The sequence below is a fragment of the Protopterus annectens genome, chromosome 17.part0 (assembly GCF_019279795.1).
Source record: "Protopterus annectens isolate FY-2018-M chromosome 17.part0, PAN1.0, whole genome shotgun sequence".
Lineage (NCBI taxonomy): Eukaryota > Metazoa > Chordata > Ceratodontiformes > Protopteridae > Protopterus > Protopterus annectens.
Window position 1 is genome coordinate 363,034,740 of NC_056751.1, and position 22,557 is coordinate 363,057,296.

Sequence of the window (22,557 nt, forward strand, 5' to 3'; positions counted from 1 at the left end):
TGAGCTACACATGCTTGGGACCTAAACCTTGTCACTACAATAAACAGAACATACTGGAGGGATATATTCCTGTCCCAGAGACTTCCCATACTCCAGAACAAACTATCTATATCAAACAAAGATCATTATTAGCACCCTTCAAGAAAAATCTTGATGATTGGATGGGAATTGGGAAATTCACCCCGGGGATCACCTCTGTGGCTCTGCTCGACAGGGGCACAGGAAAATAATTTTCTTGGGTGGCGAAAGCCAGGGTACCTTTTTGGCTAGGCTTATATAGGCCCTAGAGCCAATAGCCTAGTACCTACCTATGAACCTATGATGAAGTCTGTCTATGTATGCCCTTAACTGAACCTTTCATCCTTTGCTCAGTTTAAGCAGAGATTACTGTGGCTTTGCGGGACTATTGTACATTTGTGTAATTTAAATTAGAATGGTTATTTTATAACCATCACTTACTGTTGACGTATACACAATCAGTAGAGTGGCTGTAACTGATGACTGCAGAAGTCTGTGGATAAAACTGATTTACCCCTGCAATATGACTGACTTAACCATGTAGTTTGATCACTACAAAAAAACGCACCTCAAGAAGCACCAAGCATTCAAATGTAGTGCTTTTATTCCTCTTTACACAAACACACACACAATGTATTTTATTGCTGAAATCACTGTAAAACTTTCATTGCTATGGCTTACAAAGTATGTGTGTTGTGGGGGTTGCAGTGTATAAGATGTGCATTCATATCACTGTTGCAGTATTCCTAACTTAAGGGATCTCCTGCCAAGGACAGCTCAAAACTCACCCCATATACCAAAGCCATTAATATCTACAGGTGCCATACGGCACATGTATGCTCCCTGTACAAGGTATAGGACATAAAGGTCACATACTGACGCACACACTTCAGAACTTCTTTGCCCAAATCTGAATGCCATCAGTGAATGTCTGCCTGAATGCCTTTCTTCTATGCTGGTTACCAAGCTGTTTTTCAGAGAAGTGCCCTGTTGGGGTTCTTCCTTATCTTTCTCCTTTATTTTTAAAGATCATCATGTTCAGCGTTTCTTCTGTCTGCATGCTTCCCACAAACATACACAGAGTTCTATCTGCCAAGCGTTTAACCTTAAGACCTTACTTAATCACTGCTCCTCATTGTCTATTTAGCTTGAAAACCAACTTCTTAAGTTTTTGGCTCAGGGGGCTGTGGCAGAATCTTCCTGTACCAAGGGTCAGCCATCGGACAGGAAAAAGCTAAAAAAAAACTCAGGTCTTATATGGCTGTTGTGCAGCCTCCTCCAACATCTTTCTCAACCATAGTAAAAGTCTGGAGGATCACCCAATTGTTGCTTTGGATTCCTTTGCTGCAACCCTATCTAAGACCAGCATGGATCCAACTTCTCACACATCCTCAGAGGCTTTCCAGACATTGAATGGAAACTTCTGCTGATTATATCCAAGCGACCAAGGGAGATTCCGCAGATCTTAGTGAGGGAGGAGATCCCTACTACACGTATGGAGTGTCGACAAGGGTCTAACCCTCCCAGGGTTTTTCATGCGGACGTTCCTCAAAATAAAAAATAAATAAATAAACAAACAGAAAATCAAGCACATCTCCACTGCTGTTCAGAACCACCATTGAGAATGGCAGGATTTTACTCAAGGGGTTGTTTAATGCTTTAATGACTCTAAAGTCTCCTCAAAAAGGTCTACACTGCCGGTACCCTTTCTTTTAGGACTAGTAAATATCAAACTCATATGACCAGGTATGTTTAGCCCTCCTTTCTCAAGCTTCTCAGGTGATTTCTGCCCTTCCTGATTTTGAGGGAAGGCTTTGACCCTTTCCTTGTTGGATTCTACCTCTTAAGTTATCTCCATTCTATTAACTGCAGTTAAGATGCAGGTGATGGTTCTTCCAGGTCTGCTGCATTTATTTCTGTTATAAGGCATTACCCTTTGGCTTTATCTTCAGGCTTTACCGGATGACATTAAGGCCAAATTACTGGATGTTCATTTAGATAAAAATCTTTTTGGTACTGCTGCTAAACTTTTTAAATCTCTCCAGGTTAAGGACAAAGTTTTACAGGAGTTGAAACATACTTTTATTTCTCCTATCCCTCGGCCAAGTTTCCTTGTCCCTTGCGTCTCTCTGTCCCTTAAAACTGGTTAAGGATCACAACAGAGACTTGGTTCTATCCATTATCTTCCTGGGGTAATTCATAGTTTGAAAATTACTTCTTCCCTTTTGGACATCCCTCAACTGATCCAGGGCACATTCAATCTGGGCCCTCTGCCCAATAAGGGAGGGGTTTTTATTCCAGAAGGTTTCTGATTCCCAGGAAGGAGGGCATTTGGAGACCAATTCCAGACCTTTCTCAGCTCAACATATTTGCCAAGGTCTCCTCTTTCCAGATGTTATCTCTTCAAACCTTATTTCCTCTTCTTCTTCCCCAGCCAAGTTTTACAGGAGTTGAAACATACTTTTATTTCTCCTATCCCTCGGCCAAGTTTCCTTGTCCCTTGCGTCTCTCTGTCCCTTAAAACTGGTTAAGGATCACAACAGAGACTTGGGTTCTATCCATTATCTTCCTGGGGTAATTCATAGTTTGAAAATTACTTCTTCCCTTTTGGACATCCCTCAACTGGATCCAGGGCACATTCAATCTGGGCCCTCTGCCCAATAAGGGAGGGGTTTTTATTCCAGAAGGTTTCCGATTCCCAGGAAGGAGGGCATTTGGAGACCAATTCCAGACCTTTCTCAGCTCAACATATTTGCCAAGGTCTCCTCTTTCCAGATATTATCTCTTCAAACCTTATTTCCTCTTCTTCTTCCCCAGCCATTTCTCATCTCCCTGGATCTCAAGGATGCCTACACCTTCATATCTTCACCCATCTCCTTTTCAGGAAATCTGTGTGTTTCTCTGTTTTTTCAGTTCTTCGTTTTGTCCTTTGGCCTCTCTACTGCCTCAGGGTATTCACCAAATTCCTCACTCCTGTCATTCTTTTTGCAGGATGAGAGGGGTTCAGATCTTTCCTTATATGGATGATCTGCTCATTCAGGCGTTGTCCCCCAAGGCTCTATTTCAGGATCGCCAATTTACTATTTCCCTGCTGCAGAGTCTGGGGTTCACCATCAACTTTCTAAAATCAGTACTGAATCCTTCAAAGGATCATGTTTTTTCTGACTGCAGTATCCAGACCATCCCCATGCTGCCATCTCCGCATGTCTCCCAAGGCCCTGTCTCAGATTGCCTTTTCCAGTCTCTTATTGCTCTGGATTCAGTCACGGTCAGGAACTTTCTCAGGGTCTTGGGTTTATGGCTTCCACCATTCTGGTACCTTAAGTCAGTGTAGCGTCAACACTGTCACCTCCTGGACTACTTAGTTCCCTTCCTTCCCTGTCTCAAACTTGAAATTCAGTGGTGGATTCATCAACTTTCTCTCAACCCAGGGTTCCTTCTCAGTCTCTATTCCTGACTCAACAGCTCTTTACAGATGCTTCAGACAGGGGATGGAGAGCTTCTTTTGGCTCTCTCAAGGTTCAGGGTCTCTGGCCTCTTCATCCAAGGTAAAATCACATCAACATCAAGGAGATGAGGGCTCTGCTTGTAGCTCTTCAGGCTTTTCTTACCCTCTTTCATCCTGAGCACCTCTAAGTTTTTACAGATAAAACCACAGTGATGTAGTACATCGACAAGAAATGGGGTACAAGGTCCTGCTGTGACGATGTGAGATATTGCCAGCTAAGCCAGGAGAAGTAAGGGCAGCGGATGTGTAACATATGCCAGCACAACTAGCTGAAATTTTGTAAAGAATTATAAGTCATTTGTATATCAAACTGATTTGTACAGATCCAAGCAAAAATCCACGAATAGAGCAGCACGGGTTTAACTGGATAAAACTTTAATATTGACAAAAAACACACAGAGAAAAAAAAAATAGGTCAGTAAGCACTTTCACATGGATCCACCATGCTTCCTCAGACTGTCATGACATCACCCACATTGATCATCTATTTAAAGTAGAAGCCTTCCACAGGTTTTACCGATTAAATCAATTGTCATGACAACAATTAATGCCCACATCCTTCACTTACATCCTAAGTAGAAAGCTGAACACTTAAAACTAAAAACATCATAAATAATTATACAATCACACTATAAAGCACTTGTTATATGTATATAACGTACTTAATTCTATTTTAAATAACTTAATTCTATTTTAAACATGCAATCTATATTAAAAATATATACATAAATATATAAAATATATATGTATTTCCTTTTAATATATAAATAATCAACAAAAAATCTTTTTAGTGCATCGACTTCCTATCTTTGAGAAAAGGTTTCAGACTAATAGAATCATTCAACCCAAAGCTTTTTATCGGCTTGTAACCGTATTATCCATTTTTGTTCCGCTTTTTCGGTAGTATTCTTGATATTTCTCATCCTTGTATCTGGATGTATAACTTGCATCACAGTAAACTGAAACATGTTTTTTTCCTGCCTGTATGGTGTGTTTGGTCAGTGCACTTCTTGTATCTTCTATTCGTGTACAGTACAAGTGTTCTCTTATTTTTTCAACTGCCTATTAGTTTTCCCTACATAAAACGTGGGGCATTTGCTAATTACTTGTATATTAAAAGGAAATACATATATATTTTTTATATATTTTTATAAATATTTTTAATATAGACTGCATATTTAAAATAGTATTAAGTTATATACATATAACAAGTGTTTTATAGTGTGATTGTATAATTATTTATAATGTTTTTAGTTTTAAGTATTCAGCTTTCTACTTAGGCTGTAAGTGAAGGATGTGGACATTATTAAATCAATTGTCATGGCAACAACAATTAATCAGTTGAAGGCTTGTACTTTAAACAGATTATCAATGTGGGTGATGTCATGACAGTCTGAAGAAGCATGGTGGATCGATGTGAAAGCGCTTACTGACCTACTTTTTTTTCTCTGTGTGTATTTTGTTAATATTGAAGTTTTATCCAGCTGAAGCCGTGCTGCTGTATTTGTGGATTTTTGCTTGGATTTTTATAGATTGACACGAAGAGGCTTTATTCCTGATAGTGACATCTTTTCTCATTTCTGATTTGTACAGATGCTTGTGCTGAAAAATGTTTTTGTAAAGCTGCTTGTATTAAAAATGTACCAACAGTGTGCCCTGCTGGACAGAAAAAGAAATATACATGCATTATTGTAACTGTTTAAAAGTATATGTTTTAACTGAGGATACTGGAAAAAGAGGTTAATCTCAAATTTGGAAATAGTTTGAAATTAAATTACCTGGCTTAGGCCATAAAGATTGTATCTTGCAGTTCTCAATGAAGCCAGAGACAAAAAGTCTGTAGTAGGACGCTTCCTGCATTGTCATTGGGGTGAACTAATTGCTACTCTGGAAGGGTGGAGGTTTAAAATGATTTTAGGACTTCCAAGAGCTGCAGAAGATCTTAGCAAAGCTCTGTGTGTATTACTGACATGTGCCAAGTCCTGGCTGTTTCTAGCAATGGTGGCTGTATGGGAACCATAAGTCAGATAACCAGATGTAGGTCATGTCATTCTGTAATCCATTACTAAAATAATGTTTTAATACTAGCTGAGACTGAAGTCTCAGGGCACTCTGTTTTTGTAACTTGACAAAGAAGGATCTCTCGCCTACTTCATCTTGCCTTACTCTAGTAAGTAACCAGGGAATAATAATTGTTTAGCTCAGTCAGGAAAATATAGTTCGATTAGTTAAGTACTGCTTTTCTGTAACTATGTGAACCTGCAATTACCTGACTGGGCACAAGGGGGCATAGTTAGTAAATATGTGCCTGCCTTTCCTAAGGGGTGTGTCTGTGTGTGTGTGTGTGAGCTACTTGGAGCCAGACACAAAGCACTGATTTCACAGAGAGGGTACTGGAAGACTTGGCTTGGACATTTGGCTGAAAACTCAAACCTATACAGCTGTGCCAGTGGGGAGTCTTATTAGGGATCTGGACATAGGGGGAGTGAGTGTCCCTCTCCAGTGCCAGTGGTGAGAATTCAGGCTCCTTGATTACTGACCTAGACTGAGGATGTTACACCTACCTTCTTTGCAGGCTACCTCTTCAGGTCTGGGATCTAGATGTCAAATATCAAGTGACTCTTCAGGATGTCTATATTCCCATAGAGCACACTCTAGTGGCAGACTCTTTCAAGCAGGTCCGGCAGACAAGCTCACAAATGGATGATTCACAGAGATGTGTTCCTAGACATTGTCCATTGGTGGAGTATTCCTCAGGTAGATATTTTTGCCTCCCCTCTGAGCAAACAACTCCCTCTCTTTTTGTTCCAGAGTCTGAAGTCCTCTGGCTTGGAAAGTGGATGCCCTGTCTTTTCCTTGGAAGAGGATGTGCCTGTACACCTTCCCTCCCCTTTCCTCTGCTTCAGACAGTCTTGCGCATGATGAGGTGGGACTCTACAAACATCTCGCTGGCAATTCCCTTTTGGCTCAGACAAAATTAGTTATCCCTTCTTTCTCATTTATTCAGGGGCAATCACCACAAGTTACCTCACTGGATCGACCTTCTCACACAAGACAAGGGGCCTCTTATCCATCCATACTTGCCCACTCTTCAAATGACACTGTGGGTGATAGGGTTTTGAGCCTTTTAGGCACCTTCTTTCTCAGGAAGTGCTTCAGGTCCTGCAGGAGGCTGTGAAGCACATTAATCCTTCTTTTATGAGTTACCACTTAATCAGTTGATTCATTGGGCTTCCTTTTTTCCTTCTCCTCAGTCTGCCAGTGAGAAGGTTCTTCACACCTTGGACTTACAAAAACAGCTCAGATATTATTTGGATAAAACTAAAGTAATTCACAAATCTGAGCAATGTTTTCTTATTTTTATCCCAGGTGTTTGCGTTTAGCTGTTCCTAAGCAAACCATCTATTCCTGGATTTCTAAAGCCATTTCTTTTTATTCCTTTCATGGCAGATATTTTTTCTTCAGTAAAGGCTCATTCTACCAGAGCTGTTGCTTCTTCTGGTGCTTTTTTTCAAAGGGCTAGATATCAATTCTATCCTTGAGGCTGTTGGTCTTCTGTCCATACATTCACTGAGCATTACAAGTTGGATGCTACTTCCAGAGCTAGAGCTGACTTTTCCTGGGCTATCCTGCATGGCTTTCCTGAGGGTTCTTCAGGGCCATCCTCCTCCCAGGTTTCCTCTCGAGCTTTTGTACTCCCCCTTAATGAGGAATAATGTAACAGTGAAATGGAAGGACATAATACAGTTGTGTAAAATCTCACCGTAAAAGTAGATGTCCTTCTCTTCACTGTTGCAGTATTCACTCATTCCCTTCTGCCTCCACTGCTCTAGCCGGTTTTCCTTACCTTCATAGCCAAGAAGTTCTTTTCTCTTTTTTTTCTTTCTGGATGCACATGTTCCTCCTGATCCCTAGGGATGTTATGTTCTTCCTGGCACTTTTCAGTTATAAAGTGTGTGCATCCGTATATTACCTTTACAGCCTACACCTTACACAGGGAGCATACTTGGACATACAGCGCCTGTAGATACTAAAGACTTTGGTATATTGGCCAGATGTTGGGCTATCCTTTGCAAAAGATAACATATTAGCAGTACAGCAACTGTGAAGAAAAAGACAACTACTGTTATTTTACACAACTGCACTTTCTGTAACTTTTCATGATCTCTGGCAGTGCAGCAGAGAGTAGTACTGCTATCTCCCAGCAATTCATTCACTGAGTTATTGGCTGTGACCCCTCGTCCTCCTGGGTGGAGTCTGCATTTTTTCTCAAAATCTGTGTGTGTTTTATTTGGGTGCTTTGGTTTTCTCCATCCCCCAAAAGACGTAACATAGGTGAATTGTCATTTCTCCTATTTGCCTGTAGGTGAACATGGTGTGTGTGTGTGTGTGTGTGTGTCTCATCTGACTTCAGTTCTCAGACTCAAAAACAATCATTGAGGCAGCATTTAGCATCTACCTGTGAATATACATAAACAAAGGTTTTTCCTCAGAAGTTTGCAGATCCTGGAATTCCTACAGCAATAAAACACTTCTACATCTCAAGCCTATTAATTATCCCTCTTTCAAGGCAACACAGAGTCCCCTAGTATAGGCATCCTGTCTCCTGTTGAATGAAACTGAAGAAAACATCTCTTTTGTTTATGGCCCAGCAACAAAGCACTTCAATATCAATTATTCTTAAGTTTTGCAAGTTAATCTCTTGTGTTTCAATCTCCCCTGTTAAAATACATATATATCTAAACTGTTATAATGACGCATATACATTTCTGCTCAGTATTTTAAAAATATCTCTTCTGTTCCAGCAGTTTGATATACACATAACATACAGTTCTAATATAGTGGTAACACAACCAACTGCATCATGCTGATACTCATAAATGACATAACTATTACAAAATGTCAGATACCTGGGCTGGCAGTATTTCCTTTTCTGACAGGGTCCACTGTGTTGGGCCTCACCTAGCATAAAACCAGCACTGATTATATGTCACTGTAGTTTCTGGTGGACGGAGAAAGTTAAGATTATTAATGTGTTAAATTTTTTTTCACTCTTGCCCCAGTCTGACATCAGAGACGTACACAGAAGGTGGCTTCCTTTTGAGGACAGAGGTGAGGAGGTATGCTGTTATATGCATGATAACAACTTGAAATACAGCATTGTGACTATTATTTCCTTCACCCGAATCTAAGACCAGAGGAATACAGAGAAGGTGACTGTCTTATGGAGGCAGAAACTATTCCCAAATATGACAGATATGCTATCGCAAGCATTTGCTTTCTGAGTGCACTGGAAGCTGGTACTTTATCAGCTTTGAACATCAAGCCTCGCAAAGAGATTATGTGTTCCTTGAAAGAAAAAAAATATAAAACTGCATTTAATTCTTTAGCCGTGACTTTTTTTTTCAGGCCAACACTAGATCAACATTTGGAGGAATAGGCTCTAAAATGCAAATCAGACAGTCTTAACGTTCTATGGTTTCTGGGAGCCTAGCAGCCTTCAGACTATTAGCTTGACTTGATTACTTCTTCTAGTTGTTACAACACAGTATTGGCCAGTTAGTGTGTTTAAAGGATACAGGATTAAGCTGAAGAGTACTCCAAAGTGAGAGGAACAGAAAAAAACTATCTGGATGGGAAAAGGAAGTTGAAATTATTGGACCTCACTGATCTTGGATGCCATGTTGCAGTATTGACATTAGCTAAGACTGCATATTCATGTCTGTGTGAACACAGAGGAATGAACTTCTAAGGGAGTAGCTACCATATGAGGTACAGAGGCTTGTCACAGTACTACATTATCAAGTTTTCCAATGTTCAGACAGAATCTTGTTGTAAAAAGCACTGCAACCAAAAGCCAGACTGTGCAATGAGCATTCCTGTTTTTTGTTATGCTTGGCACTTATTATTAAAGTGGCTTTACAAAATGGGGTCCCATCATCTTTTCATTTGCTTATGGTTATACTGATAACTGAAATCATGGCCATTCAAAGGTTCTTCAACAATTAACAAATAAAGAGATGCCAGTGGCTCCATTGTAGCTTTGCTTTAGTTGTTAATGGTTGACTGTTAAGGTTAGAGGGGTCTTGGGAATCAAGGCTGTTGCCACAGTTTCATTTTTTAGAGCCTGATGCTTATGTTTATATGTTGTCTTTACTTCATTATACATTTAGTGCACACTAGTCACTGTATACAGCATATCAACTGGGCACACCTAGTTGCAGCTTGTTAAAAAGAGACAGAGATACCTGAGGTAAGAGGGGGGGCATGGTTACATTATGCCAAGAGAGTGTTGTATTTGTCAGAAAATGGCAGGATGTAAAGGTGGCAACCCTAACTCTCTTGAAAGTCAACTATTTTGATATATTTTTTTTAAAGAACTTGGGTAAAAATATGATATTGATTAGTCTCTATTTTAGTAAAATGTTACATCATATCCAGTTGGTTTGGACCAATATGACATGGAGTGGTTTTACAGAAAATGCATTAAAATACATTACATCCTGGAAATGACTTCAAAGATTCTGTAGAGAAAAAGTGGAGCAATAGAGGTAGCACTCTCACCTTTGGTGCAGAAGGCTTTGGGTTCTATTCCAACATCTGGCAAAATGATTACTGACACTGCAGTGCATCATAAGGGGGCTGCTATACTCCTAACTGTGCCATTCTTCGGATGAGATGTTAAACCAAGGCCTCATCTATCACGAAGAGTAGAGGAAGTTCCTTGATTCAGGTCTCCCCTGAAGGAGACTATTAGTCTAGTGGGACTAAGCCAAACAAAAGGATAAATAAAATAAAAACCCTATAATATCCCAAATGCTGAGAAATAATTTAATATTTAATCACAATCTTACAATAAAAAAGGGAATAATTAGTAGGACATACAAAATTACTAACCTTAATTATAAAAATCAATCAAAAGAACTCATACAGGATTAGAAGCAGTTTGTTGGACAAACTATAACGTATCAATGAAGGAGAAATGTGCAGGGCATGAAAATACATGACTAAATCATGACGATTTAGGATATCTGCATGGAAATGCTTGCATAGATACTTTTTAAACCTCAAGTAGAATGCAAACGATCAACCCTCCGGTTCAGCCTGTTGTAAGCAGTGTCAGAGGGGAACTAACAGCATGTTTTTTAGGTGTGTGCAGAGTTGACAGAATTTAAAGATGGATTGCAAAATGCCCTCTGGCCAATGCTGTGTAAACAAGTGGAAGTTACTAAAGAGATGAAGTTAAGTTGGAATATGACCACTACAATGTCAGTACATAAGAAAGCCTTACTAACTTTAATTACATTAGCAGCCAAAAATAAGTAATACCCAGAAAGAGGAGATTAAGAGTTAGCCCTAGTAGACATGCTTGATATTATTGGAAGGGGGCTTGTTAGACAGTGGGAAGATTAAAATGCATAACCTTCAATGGAATGTGTGGGATCATTACATTTACAATGAGGGGCCAGAGAGATGAAAAAGTAAGGAATGATGGGGGGGGGGGGTCTGCAACTGGTGCAAAAATAAAACTGTAGTTTACTTGTTGGAAAAATCAGTAGTTTGGAATATTAATAAGGTTACGGGAAATAAAAACAAAAACGTGAATGTGTAAGTTCAATATGTGCAAGACTGTAACATGACAGCTATGATGGCTTTTCATACTTGCTGTTTGATAAACTATGAGATTAAAAAGCAGTGTTCAAAATATCTGAATCCTATTTAATGTTAGCATGCTTAATACATGATATTCAGATTCAATTTACAATAGAATTAATACATGCAAGTTGTCTTTTCAAATATAAAGTCTAAAACCTCTTAGTAAGGAGATGGGATTTTTAACATTTACAATTGTATAAATTAATAGCTACATTATAGTTCTATTCATAATCTGCTACAAGGTTGGATTACCTACTTCTAGGGAGCAATAATTGAAATTATGCATTCCTTTGTTAAGTGCTTGGTCAGGTAGCATTTGAGGAGATGTGTCTTTTTATAAACATGTGAGAAGGACTTGGAACAACGACATACATTTATGAGTACAAAATAGAGTTTCCTGGCTACACTCATCATACACTTTTCACATTTCTGTTTTTAGAAAATTATTTTATGTACCAAAGGTTAAAGAGAAATACAGCTGCCTCTGTAAAGACTCCTATCTCTGTGTACGTGAATCTTACTTCAATGTAAAGACTATATGTGATTTGAAGTACTGCTTTTTCAAACTGGAAAAAGTAATTGAATATTATATCAAGATTTCATTGTTACTGCGGTGGTGGTGCTGCGGTAGCGTTGTCACCTGCACAGCAAGACGTCTTGTTCGATTCTCAGCTAAAGCGTCTTCTGTGTGGAGACATACGTGAACGGGCGTAACTTCGTTGAAGGTTGTGCGTCAGGGTTGGCAACTCGGTACATAAAAATCTACTGCCAATCATTAGCGGACCAGAGCTCTGCTGTGGTGACCCCTAACCGGGAAAAGCCGAAAGATACAACAACAACATCAAGATTTCATTGTTATGTTTATGTCAAAATGCATTTTAATAAAGAGTTGTAAGAAAAAATTGCAAGTTCAGTGAAGACCAGAAATCTCAATTTAACAAGATTACCACTAGACAAACAAACAAACACATAGTTCCAAGTCACAAATGTACTACAAACCTGTATATGACCCCCAAAGGTATCAGTATTGAAGAATTGGCACATGTTACTTCCGTAGCAGGAACCTTCCATCTCTCCTTGGATTACAATGTTTCTTGACAGGATTCCAACCTCAGCTCTCATGTCAACCCCATCAAGAATTTCACCTACATGTGGGAACTGAGGCTTTTCTGCACAAAGAGATTGTAAGTCATACTTAATGCCACAATACAGCACATCTGTTAAGTACTAGCAGTTACTTCTAAATGACCAAGTGCCCAGGGGGATGCTAAGTAACACTGACGCTCCTATACACTAATATTTTATCTAGTCTATAGCAAAAAACACAATAAATAAAAAATACAGTCCTCATCAAATACGTATCACATCTTCTAGTAAACATATTTGTCAGAATTCTGCAAGAACTAAAAATATCTTTTCAAGTATGCACACAAGAACTTTAGACACCAAAGTTTCAAAACACATTTCTTAGTAAAACATCACTCAAAACTTGAACAGTACTAGAACAGTTCGGGTAAACAGAGCATTCCAGTGTGATACATGGCAAATCATAAGTTTTCTTTCTGTATTTTAAAAACAGTTCTTTACTTGATATTTCACAGTTAAGTGCTGTAATACTGCCACAAACTTCATCTGTACCTGCATTCTGTACCCTCTGAAAATGCACTCTGATGTCATTAATAAGCAAGCAGCTACTTACAAAATCAAGTAAAGGATTTTTGCAGGACATTTTTGGACAGAAAGTGAAATTATATATATATATAGCTCCCACAAAACAGCACAGTGGTTAAGTATTCAGCACTGCTGTCTCAAACATCTTGGTTGTTGTTTCCTAGCTGTGGTACCTTCATTTCAGCCTCTGTCCACATGTTCTACATGTGTTCTTCAGTTTCCTTCAACATTACAAATATATACTGTTCATAGCTGAACATGCGTGTGCGTTGTATACACACGCAAACACACAAGTCCTGAGAAGGAATGGAGTCTCATCCAGGACGCCGAATAAAGCCTGTGAAAAGAAAGCTGTCCATATTACTATAAGCTGTATTTGTCTGCCAATTTTATTATAAGAGCAATGTGCTCTTCCATAGGACTACGCTTGTAAATGGACATTCCTTGTATACTTCCTGCAGATGAAAACTGAAAACTTTAACTATGATTTGATTACTGATTTAACTGATGACAGAAATGAAGGTTTAAAAATGGTGTTGAAACTTCTACTTTTCTCGAATTTTTGCTTGCATTAAGAAATTAAACACATTTGATATGAAGTAACAGCCTCCAGCCTCAAACACGTAGTTTATTAAAAGTCCAGTTTCTTTAGCATGCCGATACTGTACTGACTGTGCCTTAGTAAATTAAGCACATCACAAAATAATCATGCAAAAATATAGGCCACGTTCTACAAAGTAAAACTAAATGTATTAATTTCACTGCCAAGCCATGCTGGGAAAGTATGCAGATTTACTGAAAAATGACAATAATTAAACGTTCACATTACTTAAACTAAGCAGAATAACAACTGACATTCAATCCGACATGCCTAAAAAGCATGAATATCTCATCCTATTAAATAAGTCTTGCTTAAACAATTTGAACCCCCTTCAGCCATTAGTACAGCAAGTCTCACATGGAACTTCATAACTTCTAATCTGCCTTTTAAGACTAATACATGTGACTTTGTCTTTATAAGATAAAAAATACTTGAGTCGTTTTTCCTACTGCCATTAATCCAAACGTCGACCAATTTCATCTCTTCTGTTTAAACAAAACTCAAGTCAAATGGTCTCCACAGCATTAACAGCTTTTACCTTAAATTTAACTCCATAGGGTTCAGACCTACAAACTTGAAAGACCGTGGACACTACTGTTTAGAACTGAACAAAGACTATAAAGAAAACCATCTGGTTATAGTAATGGTAATAATACATACATATATGCATGCATATGTACCAGTAGTTATGTAGAATACAGACCTGCACTGGTTAAATCTTGGGATTCATATTTACCTTAACATTTAGTTGCTGTTCAATTGTTTCAGTAATCTTTTATTGTTTTCCAAAAAAGAAAACACACAGTGTAACAAAATCTACTGCCACACGAGATAAATTAGTATGCTCTTAAGTGAAGAGAGGACATACAAAAACATTTAACACTAAGTAACACTTGAAGTAAAACTTGAGACAAGTTTTCAAAATTTGCACTTTTATGCCCCACTCTGCCTGCACCCCTAAAGTACAGGTGCGCTCCTGTGGTCAGTAGACAGTTTTTGATTTTAATCTGTCAAAATATGATAGACTGAAAACTGGTTTTATATATAAAGTTAGTCTTGATGAGCCTATCTAAAAATAAAGGCAATAAAACAGTGACTAATTTCTTTTTATTTTTGGACTGCTAAATTATATTTTCTAAAGGACCCATGAGATTTGCTATGTATAACTAGGAAACATACATGTCACTAAGCTGAACTCATAGAGACAACTCAGAGTTTCAGCTCATTTTCTTCAAAATGGTGCAACTCAGAGGCAGTTTCTAGCACCGGGGTGTGAGGTGCTTCATATGGTCGAGGATTAAGGACAACTCCCTCAACCCGTATCTTAATGTAATTCTCACCAACTGCCACTTCAAAAATAAATTAAGACATGTCATTAATCTATAACTTTATTAAACTGTCAATTTGTTCCCACAAGAAAAACACTCTTGTAGTTACAATGAAAGTGTTTGAAATGTGCATTTTTTCAGCACTGACGTACTGGAAAAATGGGTACTTCAAATTAGACTAATTCAGCCACAGACAGATAAGTACTGTAATCACTCGTACAAAATCAGGCAACAGAAATAAACAGAACAGTATTATGCTCGATCTGTTACCAGTCACAAAGAAAATTATACTTCGCAAGTACTTATTTTTCCAGTATTTGGGGGATGTTAATCACAGCAATCTGGTTACACCAAGAAGAGGATTGTTGCCTCTTTGTTGAAGCTCAGGTGAAGATTCATATTCAAAATAAAAGTATTTTCAGAGGATAGGCTCCTGACTGAAATACTGAGTCCTGAAATATAAAAATAGACTGAAAATGCAAGAGAAAAAGGGAATATCAAGCAACACTTTTCTCATTTGAACTTGTTTTTGACATGAAGGCAAGACCCCTGCATCCTCCAATATGGAAGCAAGCCTCCAAGACCCTCTGACCTTATATATGCCAACTCCAAGACTGCCATACCTCAGAAAATAGGGAATATTCTGAGAAATGGCCATCTTTGACTTAGTACATATAAAGTTATTTTCAGTCTCAACATTTTGGGACTCAGTGGTCATCTATCTTAGCAGTTATCACAGAAAAATCACCAGAAATATTCCACCACTGAGACTCAATCTGATCTTTGAGATAAATTTCTCTGGCAATTTAGGTTTTTGAAAAAATGCATTTAGCATGACCTAGGAAACATCCATCAGCCAAACATAAGATTATTGAAATAAACAGAAATGGAGAAGGTAAAAAAAACCTGAACTCAGTGAAAAGTTTGTACTGTCTTTAATAGTTTATATATGTCACAATACAGATGTCTCTTTCTAATGCTTCTCGCTATATTTAAAACTAAATTCCAAACTTGAACAATTGTGTTTTGTTCAAAGTACATGGAAAGGCCACAGCATTAAATACTCCTCTCTGAATATGTCAGTGGAAGGATTTACAATCATAAGGAGACTGAATGCAAGCCTACTTCTGAGCAATATCTTTATTTTTTATTCTTCCATCCCCCCATCCCTGCCAAGCTCTCCTGCTGCTTTCTCAGTTGTTGTGCCAGTATAACTATCAGATGTCCCAAATGTTCTTTCTAGGTTGACCTAAAGTAACGCTACCACCAGGTGCACCCCTTACTTCTTCAGGAGTCAACCTTACACTTATTTATTTATTATTTATTTATTTTACATTTGTTAACCAGGCTAGTCCAACTGGATACATGTCCATTTTCAGTGGAGGCCCGGGGAGAAAAGCTCCAAGGTCATAGATAGATTAACAAAAAACATTGATGTTGTTACACAAGATAATATACTGGTTAATACAAATACAATAATAATCCTATAACAAGTGAGTACAGTTAAATACACTGGTGCTTACAGACCAAATAAGAGAAAACAAGAAATATTAAATGATTTAACAAGGTAAGATTAGAACATCCAGAGAAGGAGGGCTAGAATAGGGTGTTCTTTGGTTTTTGGGTTAGGCGGAGGCTGAGAGAGGCCTAGGTACGACTGGGGCAATAGCTTGTTAGTCTGGAGAGGAACAAGGGCATAACCATTTGGATTTCAAGTATGCTCTAAGATGTAATTTAAATTGGTGCTGAGAGGGCATAAGTCTCAGGTTGTTTGGTAGTGCATTCCAGGATTTGCCAATGGAATTGGCATATAGTGCGTCACCACCAGCATTGTTAGATTTAATAGTCCTTACTTGCAGACTTTTGGAAGACCTGAGGGAGTTAAGGTTGGAGTACTGGGTAAGTATGTTGTTCAGTGAGGGAGTATTACCTGGATGGTTAATAATTTTAAAAGCCTCAGAAAGCTGGTTGAATTTGAGTAAATTGGACAGTTCCAGCCATTCAAGAGACCTTAAATTTAGGCAGTGATGAGTGCGATAGGGCGTTCCTGTTATGAATCTGGCTATGTGATTATAGGTAGTTGTTAGCTTATTAAGTTCTTTCTTGTTTAGGAAGGAGAATATCGGGAGGCATAGAGGAGAGTGGAGAGTAGGTGGGTTCGGGCAATAGTCAATTTGGTGTCGGAGTTAAGAAGGCCTTTATTCTATACATCGCCCCAAGTTTTCTGTTAACCGATTTAATAGTTAAGTTTACATGTATATCAATTTAAGTTTATGGTCTATGGTCACCCCTAGTAGTTTGGTATTGGATACAGGGTAGATAATGGTCCCATTGTTGGAGGACACATGGAAGGTAGGATTGTTGGTGTTAAGGGGTTCTATAGTTTGAGCAGTCACTGAGGTGGGGAAAAAGAGAAGTAATTTGGTTTTGGCAGGGTTAAGTAAGAGTTTAAGTTCCAAGAACCATTTTTCGACAGCAGAGAAGCAGTTTTGGGTTGTGGCTTGGAGTTTAGCGAGAGATTCATCAGAGCAGATTAGTGTAGAGTCATCTGCATATTGAATACAGGTGGCTTTGGGAATAGTTGAGTGTAGGCCATTTATGAAAATGGAGAAGAGAAGGGGACCAAGGATAGATCCTTGGGGGACACCAATATTAGTTGGGAGTAGGTCTGATAGGCTGTTTTGCCACTGGACTGCCTGTTTTCTACTAGAGAGATAGGCATTAAACCAGCTTATGGTTGATTTACTAAGATGTAATGTTTCCAGTGCCTGAAGCAATAGTTGGTGGTTGACCATATCGAAGGCTTTCGACAGATCTAGAAAGAGCGCAGAGGATATTAGTTTATTGTTGCGATTGTGGTTGACTGTGTCTACAAAGGAGAGAAGAGCAGTGGTTGTGCTGTGATGGGGGCGGAAGCCATGTTGGGTATTTGATAGGAGGTTGTTATGTATGAGGTAGGTAATGAGCTGTTTATGGACACAGCGTTCCATAATTTTGGCTAAGGGAGACAGTATGGCTATGGGCCTATAGTTAGAGGTTTCAGTGGAGGGCCCTCCTTTGTGGAGGGGGATGATATAAGAGATTTTCCAGATAGAGGGAATAGTTGCTTCAGAAATGGTCCTGTTAATCAAGATTGATACCGGGTAGGCTATGGCATCAGATGCTATTTGTAGGTATTTGGCAGGGAGCTGATCAGCCGCGAGGGTGGTTGGTTTCAATTTTTTCAAGAGTGTGCGAATGAAGGAGGTGGAGATGGGTTGTAGGTTAAAGGTCATTTGGGTAGTATTTGTAGTTGGGGTTACCACTGAGGGAGGCGAGGAAGTTTTGCTGGCAAGGGACTGGATGGTCTCAGTGAAAAAAGAATTAAAGGAATTGGCTATTTTGTTGGGTCATTGTCGATGAGTTTGTCGGGGTGGGGTAGTAGACTTACCAGGATGAAGTAAGCGATTAAAACCTGCCCAGAATTTTTTTGGATTATACTGATGTTTGTCTTGGAGGTGACAAAAATATTGTTTTTTATCAGATTTAACAGCTATTTTGGTTGCATTTCTTAGCTGGAGGAACTTGATACGGTCTAAAGGGGTTTTTGTGGTTCTCCACTTTTTCCAGGCCTGGTCTCTAATTCTAATTTTGGATTTAGTTTCTTGTGTTAGCCAGGGTGCTATACATACCTTAGTTCTCGTAAGTCGATTGGGAGCATGGGAATTGAGTATCTTGAGGAAAGTGTTGTTAAAGTATGAGACACTTTCGTCTAAGGATAGGGTTTTAGGATGTGCCAGTTACAAGCCTTGAGATCAGCTAGGAATTGGTCAGGGACAAAATTTTTGCTATTCCTTACTAGTCTAGTTATGGGGGGAGTCTTATTTGAACATTTGTGTTTTATAATGAAAGTAGCAAGGTGGTCACTAAGGTCATTGGGAAGGGTTCCTGTGGTATAGCTATTTGAATTCCTATTAGTAAGAATCCAGTCAATAATACTCTCCTTTTGCTGTGCATGTCCAATTCTCGTGGGAGAAAGAATATTTTGGGAAAAACCATGTAAGTTAATGGGGAGCGGATTTGATTGGGCAGTAGAGACCAGTCTATATTGACATCTCCTAATATTATTGTTTCTTGGATAATTGTTAGCAAGCCAACTAAGGGTTTGTTCAAGATTTTCTACATTTTGCCTGGAGGTAGGTAGGTTACTATGAGATTAATACTTTTCGTCTGTTTAGGGATATCTTCAGAGCAATCAGTTCCAGGTTTGGAACTTTTGGGGTTGCAGTGAATTCATTGTGATGCTCAAGGAGTTCTTGAACATCACAGCTATTCCGCCACCCTTTTTGGTTGTACGATCCGCCCTGATGATGTTATATCCAGGAGGGATAATTTCCTCATCCTTGGTGCTTGGTTTGAGCCAAGTTTCTGATAAACACATTATGTCCGGGAGTGAATATCAAGCAAGGCATGCAAGCTATGTACTTTATTGTTAAAACTTCTAATATTGGGATGAAGCAAAAAAAGGGAGTCCGTGGGTCTGCTATTTGCATGGCGGAGGTTATGGACTGGGTCATTAAGAGGGCCTGGGTTAGGGTGGATGTCCCCGTCATTAGTGATGGATTTTTTCAAATAATCTAGTATTTTTTGTAGTCTAATTAGTAGTTTAAGCTGTTCTCTAAATGTGGATACTTTAGGGTACCTAAGCATGTAGTGTGTACTTTTAGGGATGAGGTGAGTAGCAGGGTAGGGAGAAGGGGGGATAAGAGTAGTGGTATATTGTGAATACAGGGAGGTCTGACCCTTAGGAAGGTAGATACTATTTAGGGCTTGTGCTTCATAAGCTGTTAAGAGATACGGTAAAATGAGAAGTAAAAGTACTAGGGGGAGGGTGGTAAATAAGGTTCTATCCATGGTGAGGCTGAGATCTCAGCGTCGATAGAGCTAGGGGCGATACCTAAGTCAGTGGGCGGATTAGGTTTGGTGGTGGGGAGTGGCAGAGAGATGGGGGGGAGTGGACAGTTCTGATTGGGTAGTGGAAATGGGGATGGGCTTGATGACCAAATAAATGTAGAGGTAGTGGGGGCGGGTGGGAATAGGGGGCAGGGAGGGGAGCGGAGCAAGCCCGAGCGTAGCGAGGGCGAAGCGGAGCGGGGACTACACCACAGGATTTCCCTGGGTCTTAGAGGAAGCCAGATTTAATGGTAGCTTCTTAAGTTCTGTTATTGTTCCTTTACTTTTGTTTCTTTTTTGCTGATATTAATGTAGAAGGAACCTGTGCTCAATAGATTTTATTCAGCCTGGTACCTTAATTACTGTTCAAGGTGTTTGGCAAAGTACAGTGAAAGGGGTACATATTTATTTACCCTGATTCTCTTTATGGGGATAGAAGTTCCTTATGCGTTCGCACTGGTGGGGTCCTGAGGGTCCTGAGTGCCACTCGGTAGGCAACTGGAATTGGGGCTACCTAAGATGGAGGCAACAGAAAAGAGAATAACATTTCACAGTGTTTGGTGTAGCAACAGACAGTATTACACAATGCAGTATCAAGCAGTAATTTCCTTCCTGTAGGCGACTGATGAATCCTCCACTAAGCACTCTTATCTGTTAAGACACTAGCTAAATAGCTGACATTAGGTATTTGCTGCATGAAAATACTTTGTATCTAGCTAGAATTTGAGGATACATTCACCGACCAGCAAAGTAGGACCAGCAAGCAGTTACTTAGCATTTGGTTGTAAAGGTCAGATAAAACGCTGTTATCAGGTTTTAAGCACTCGCTATTACACAGTCACATCCAGCTCTAACATTTAAACATATTTCCAAGCATTAGGCTGTAAAGGTCAAAGAAAACGCTGTTATCAGGTTTTAAACACTCGCTATTACACAGTCGCATCCAGCTCTAACATTTAAACCAACTTCCAAGCATTAGGCTGTAAAGGTCATAGAAAACGCTGTTATCAGGTTTTAAACACTCGCTATTACACAGTCGCATCCAGCTCTAACATTTAAACCAATTTCCAAAGTAGCATCAGAGAAAACGCTAAGTTACATTTACTTTTGCCACATGCTTTGCTACAGAAACGCCAGTTGCATCTACACAGTGCATACAAACTTGACTACAAGCAGGGTTTCTTAATTAAATTACAATCGGTATTCAGAATAACAGATGAAGTTGCAGTTATATTTATCAATGAAATGTAGAAGCAGAGCAATATTTTGTAGTTACATACCACGAGGGTCAATGCTGCCCGAACGTAGAGTACAATTAGTTTTAAAATATGGCGGTTTCCAAGGTCCTTTTCTAACCTCGGCTGCTACACCACAGGATTTCCCTGGGTCTTAGAGGAAGCCAGATTTAATGGTAGCTTCCTAAGTTCTGTTATTGTTCCTTTACTTTTGTTTCTTTTTTGCTGATATTAATGTAGAAGGAACCTGTGCTCAATAGATTTTATTCAGCCTGGTACCTTAATTACTGTTCAAGGTGTTTGGCAAAGTACAGTGAAAGGGGTACATATTTATTTACCCTGATTCTCTTTATGGGGATAGAAGTTCCTTATGCGTTCGCACTGGTGGGGTCCTGAGGGTCCTGAGTGCCACTCGGTAGGCAACTGGAATTGGGGCTACCCTGATTCTCTTTATGGGGATAGAAGTTCCTTATGCGTTCGCACTGGTGGGGTCCTGAGGGTCCTGAGTGCCACTCGGTAGGCAACTGGAATTGGGGCTACCCTGATTCTCTTTATGGTGATAGAAGTTCCTTATGCGTTCGCACTGGTGGGGTCCTGAGGGTCCTGAGTGCCACTCGGTAGGCAACTGGAATTGGGGCTACCCTGATTCTCTTTATGGGGATAGAAGTTCCTTATCGTCGCACTGGTGGGGTCCTGAGGGTCCTGAGTGCCACTCGGTAGGCAACTGGAATTGGGGCTACCCTGATTCTCTTTATGGGGATAGAAGTTCCTTATGCGTTCGCACTGGTGGGGTCCTGAGGGTCCTGAGTGCCACTCGGTAGGCAACTGGAATTGGGGCTACCACGAGGGTCAATGCTGCCCGAACGTAGAGTACACTTCTCATTTATTAATACCTGGGAAGTAAAGGATTCCACTGAGGACATGGGACATTACTGGAAGCAGTATTGTATGCAGTGGATAGTCATTAAGTACCTAGTCCTACTGCCCATCTCAGTGCTTTTGACATTAGCTGATCAAGCTGGGCAGGAAACTAGGAGTGGCCTGAGGGCTCAGACTGGCCGTTCTCTTACCCCTCCTACACAGTTAGCCTGGTGGTCTGTCTCACTACAACCTCCAACCTCTGACACAGCTCATCAAGATCTCTGCCTAGCGCTCTCCTTTCCCCCAAGTTAAGCATACCCATTTTCCCTACCTGTACCAGAAGGTACCCAAGCCTCTAACCAAACTCAGACCACATGGGCTGTAGCCAGCACACTACTGCTCTATTCTACTGGCACAAGCCTACTTTCTGTAATTTGCTAGTCAAATAAACTTAAGCTAATATATTTCAAATCATACAATAAATAAAGACAATGTACACATTGACTGGACAGAGTAAACAGCATACCAAGGATAAATGGAGTATGACCTATGGGAAAACACGTGGCCACAAAATAAATGAAAAGAACAGGAATTCTTGTAGTTGCAGCTACTGAAAAGCTACATACACCATACTCTCTGTATTAATAAGAACAGAAATTAAATTCATCCCGGAAAAAATTAAATAAGTATATCTCCTCCCCCAATCACTAAGCATCAGCTTTGTGGCATAGAAGGATAAGGTTATGA

At 39.6% G+C, this 22,557-nt stretch overlaps 1 protein-coding gene across 1 annotated transcript in view; it reads right to left on the bottom strand.

The window, feature by feature from the left end:
• CEMIP2 (cell migration inducing hyaluronidase 2) overlaps nucleotides 1-22,557 on the bottom strand; it is a 939,901-nt gene that overhangs the window by 726,263 nt on the left and 191,081 nt on the right. The window contains exon 3 of the mRNA XM_044059182.1: nucleotides 12,182-12,351. Within this exon, the coding sequence (XP_043915117.1) occupies nucleotides 12,182-12,351 (170 nt within the window). The remainder of the gene's footprint in view (nucleotides 1-12,181; nucleotides 12,352-22,557) is intronic.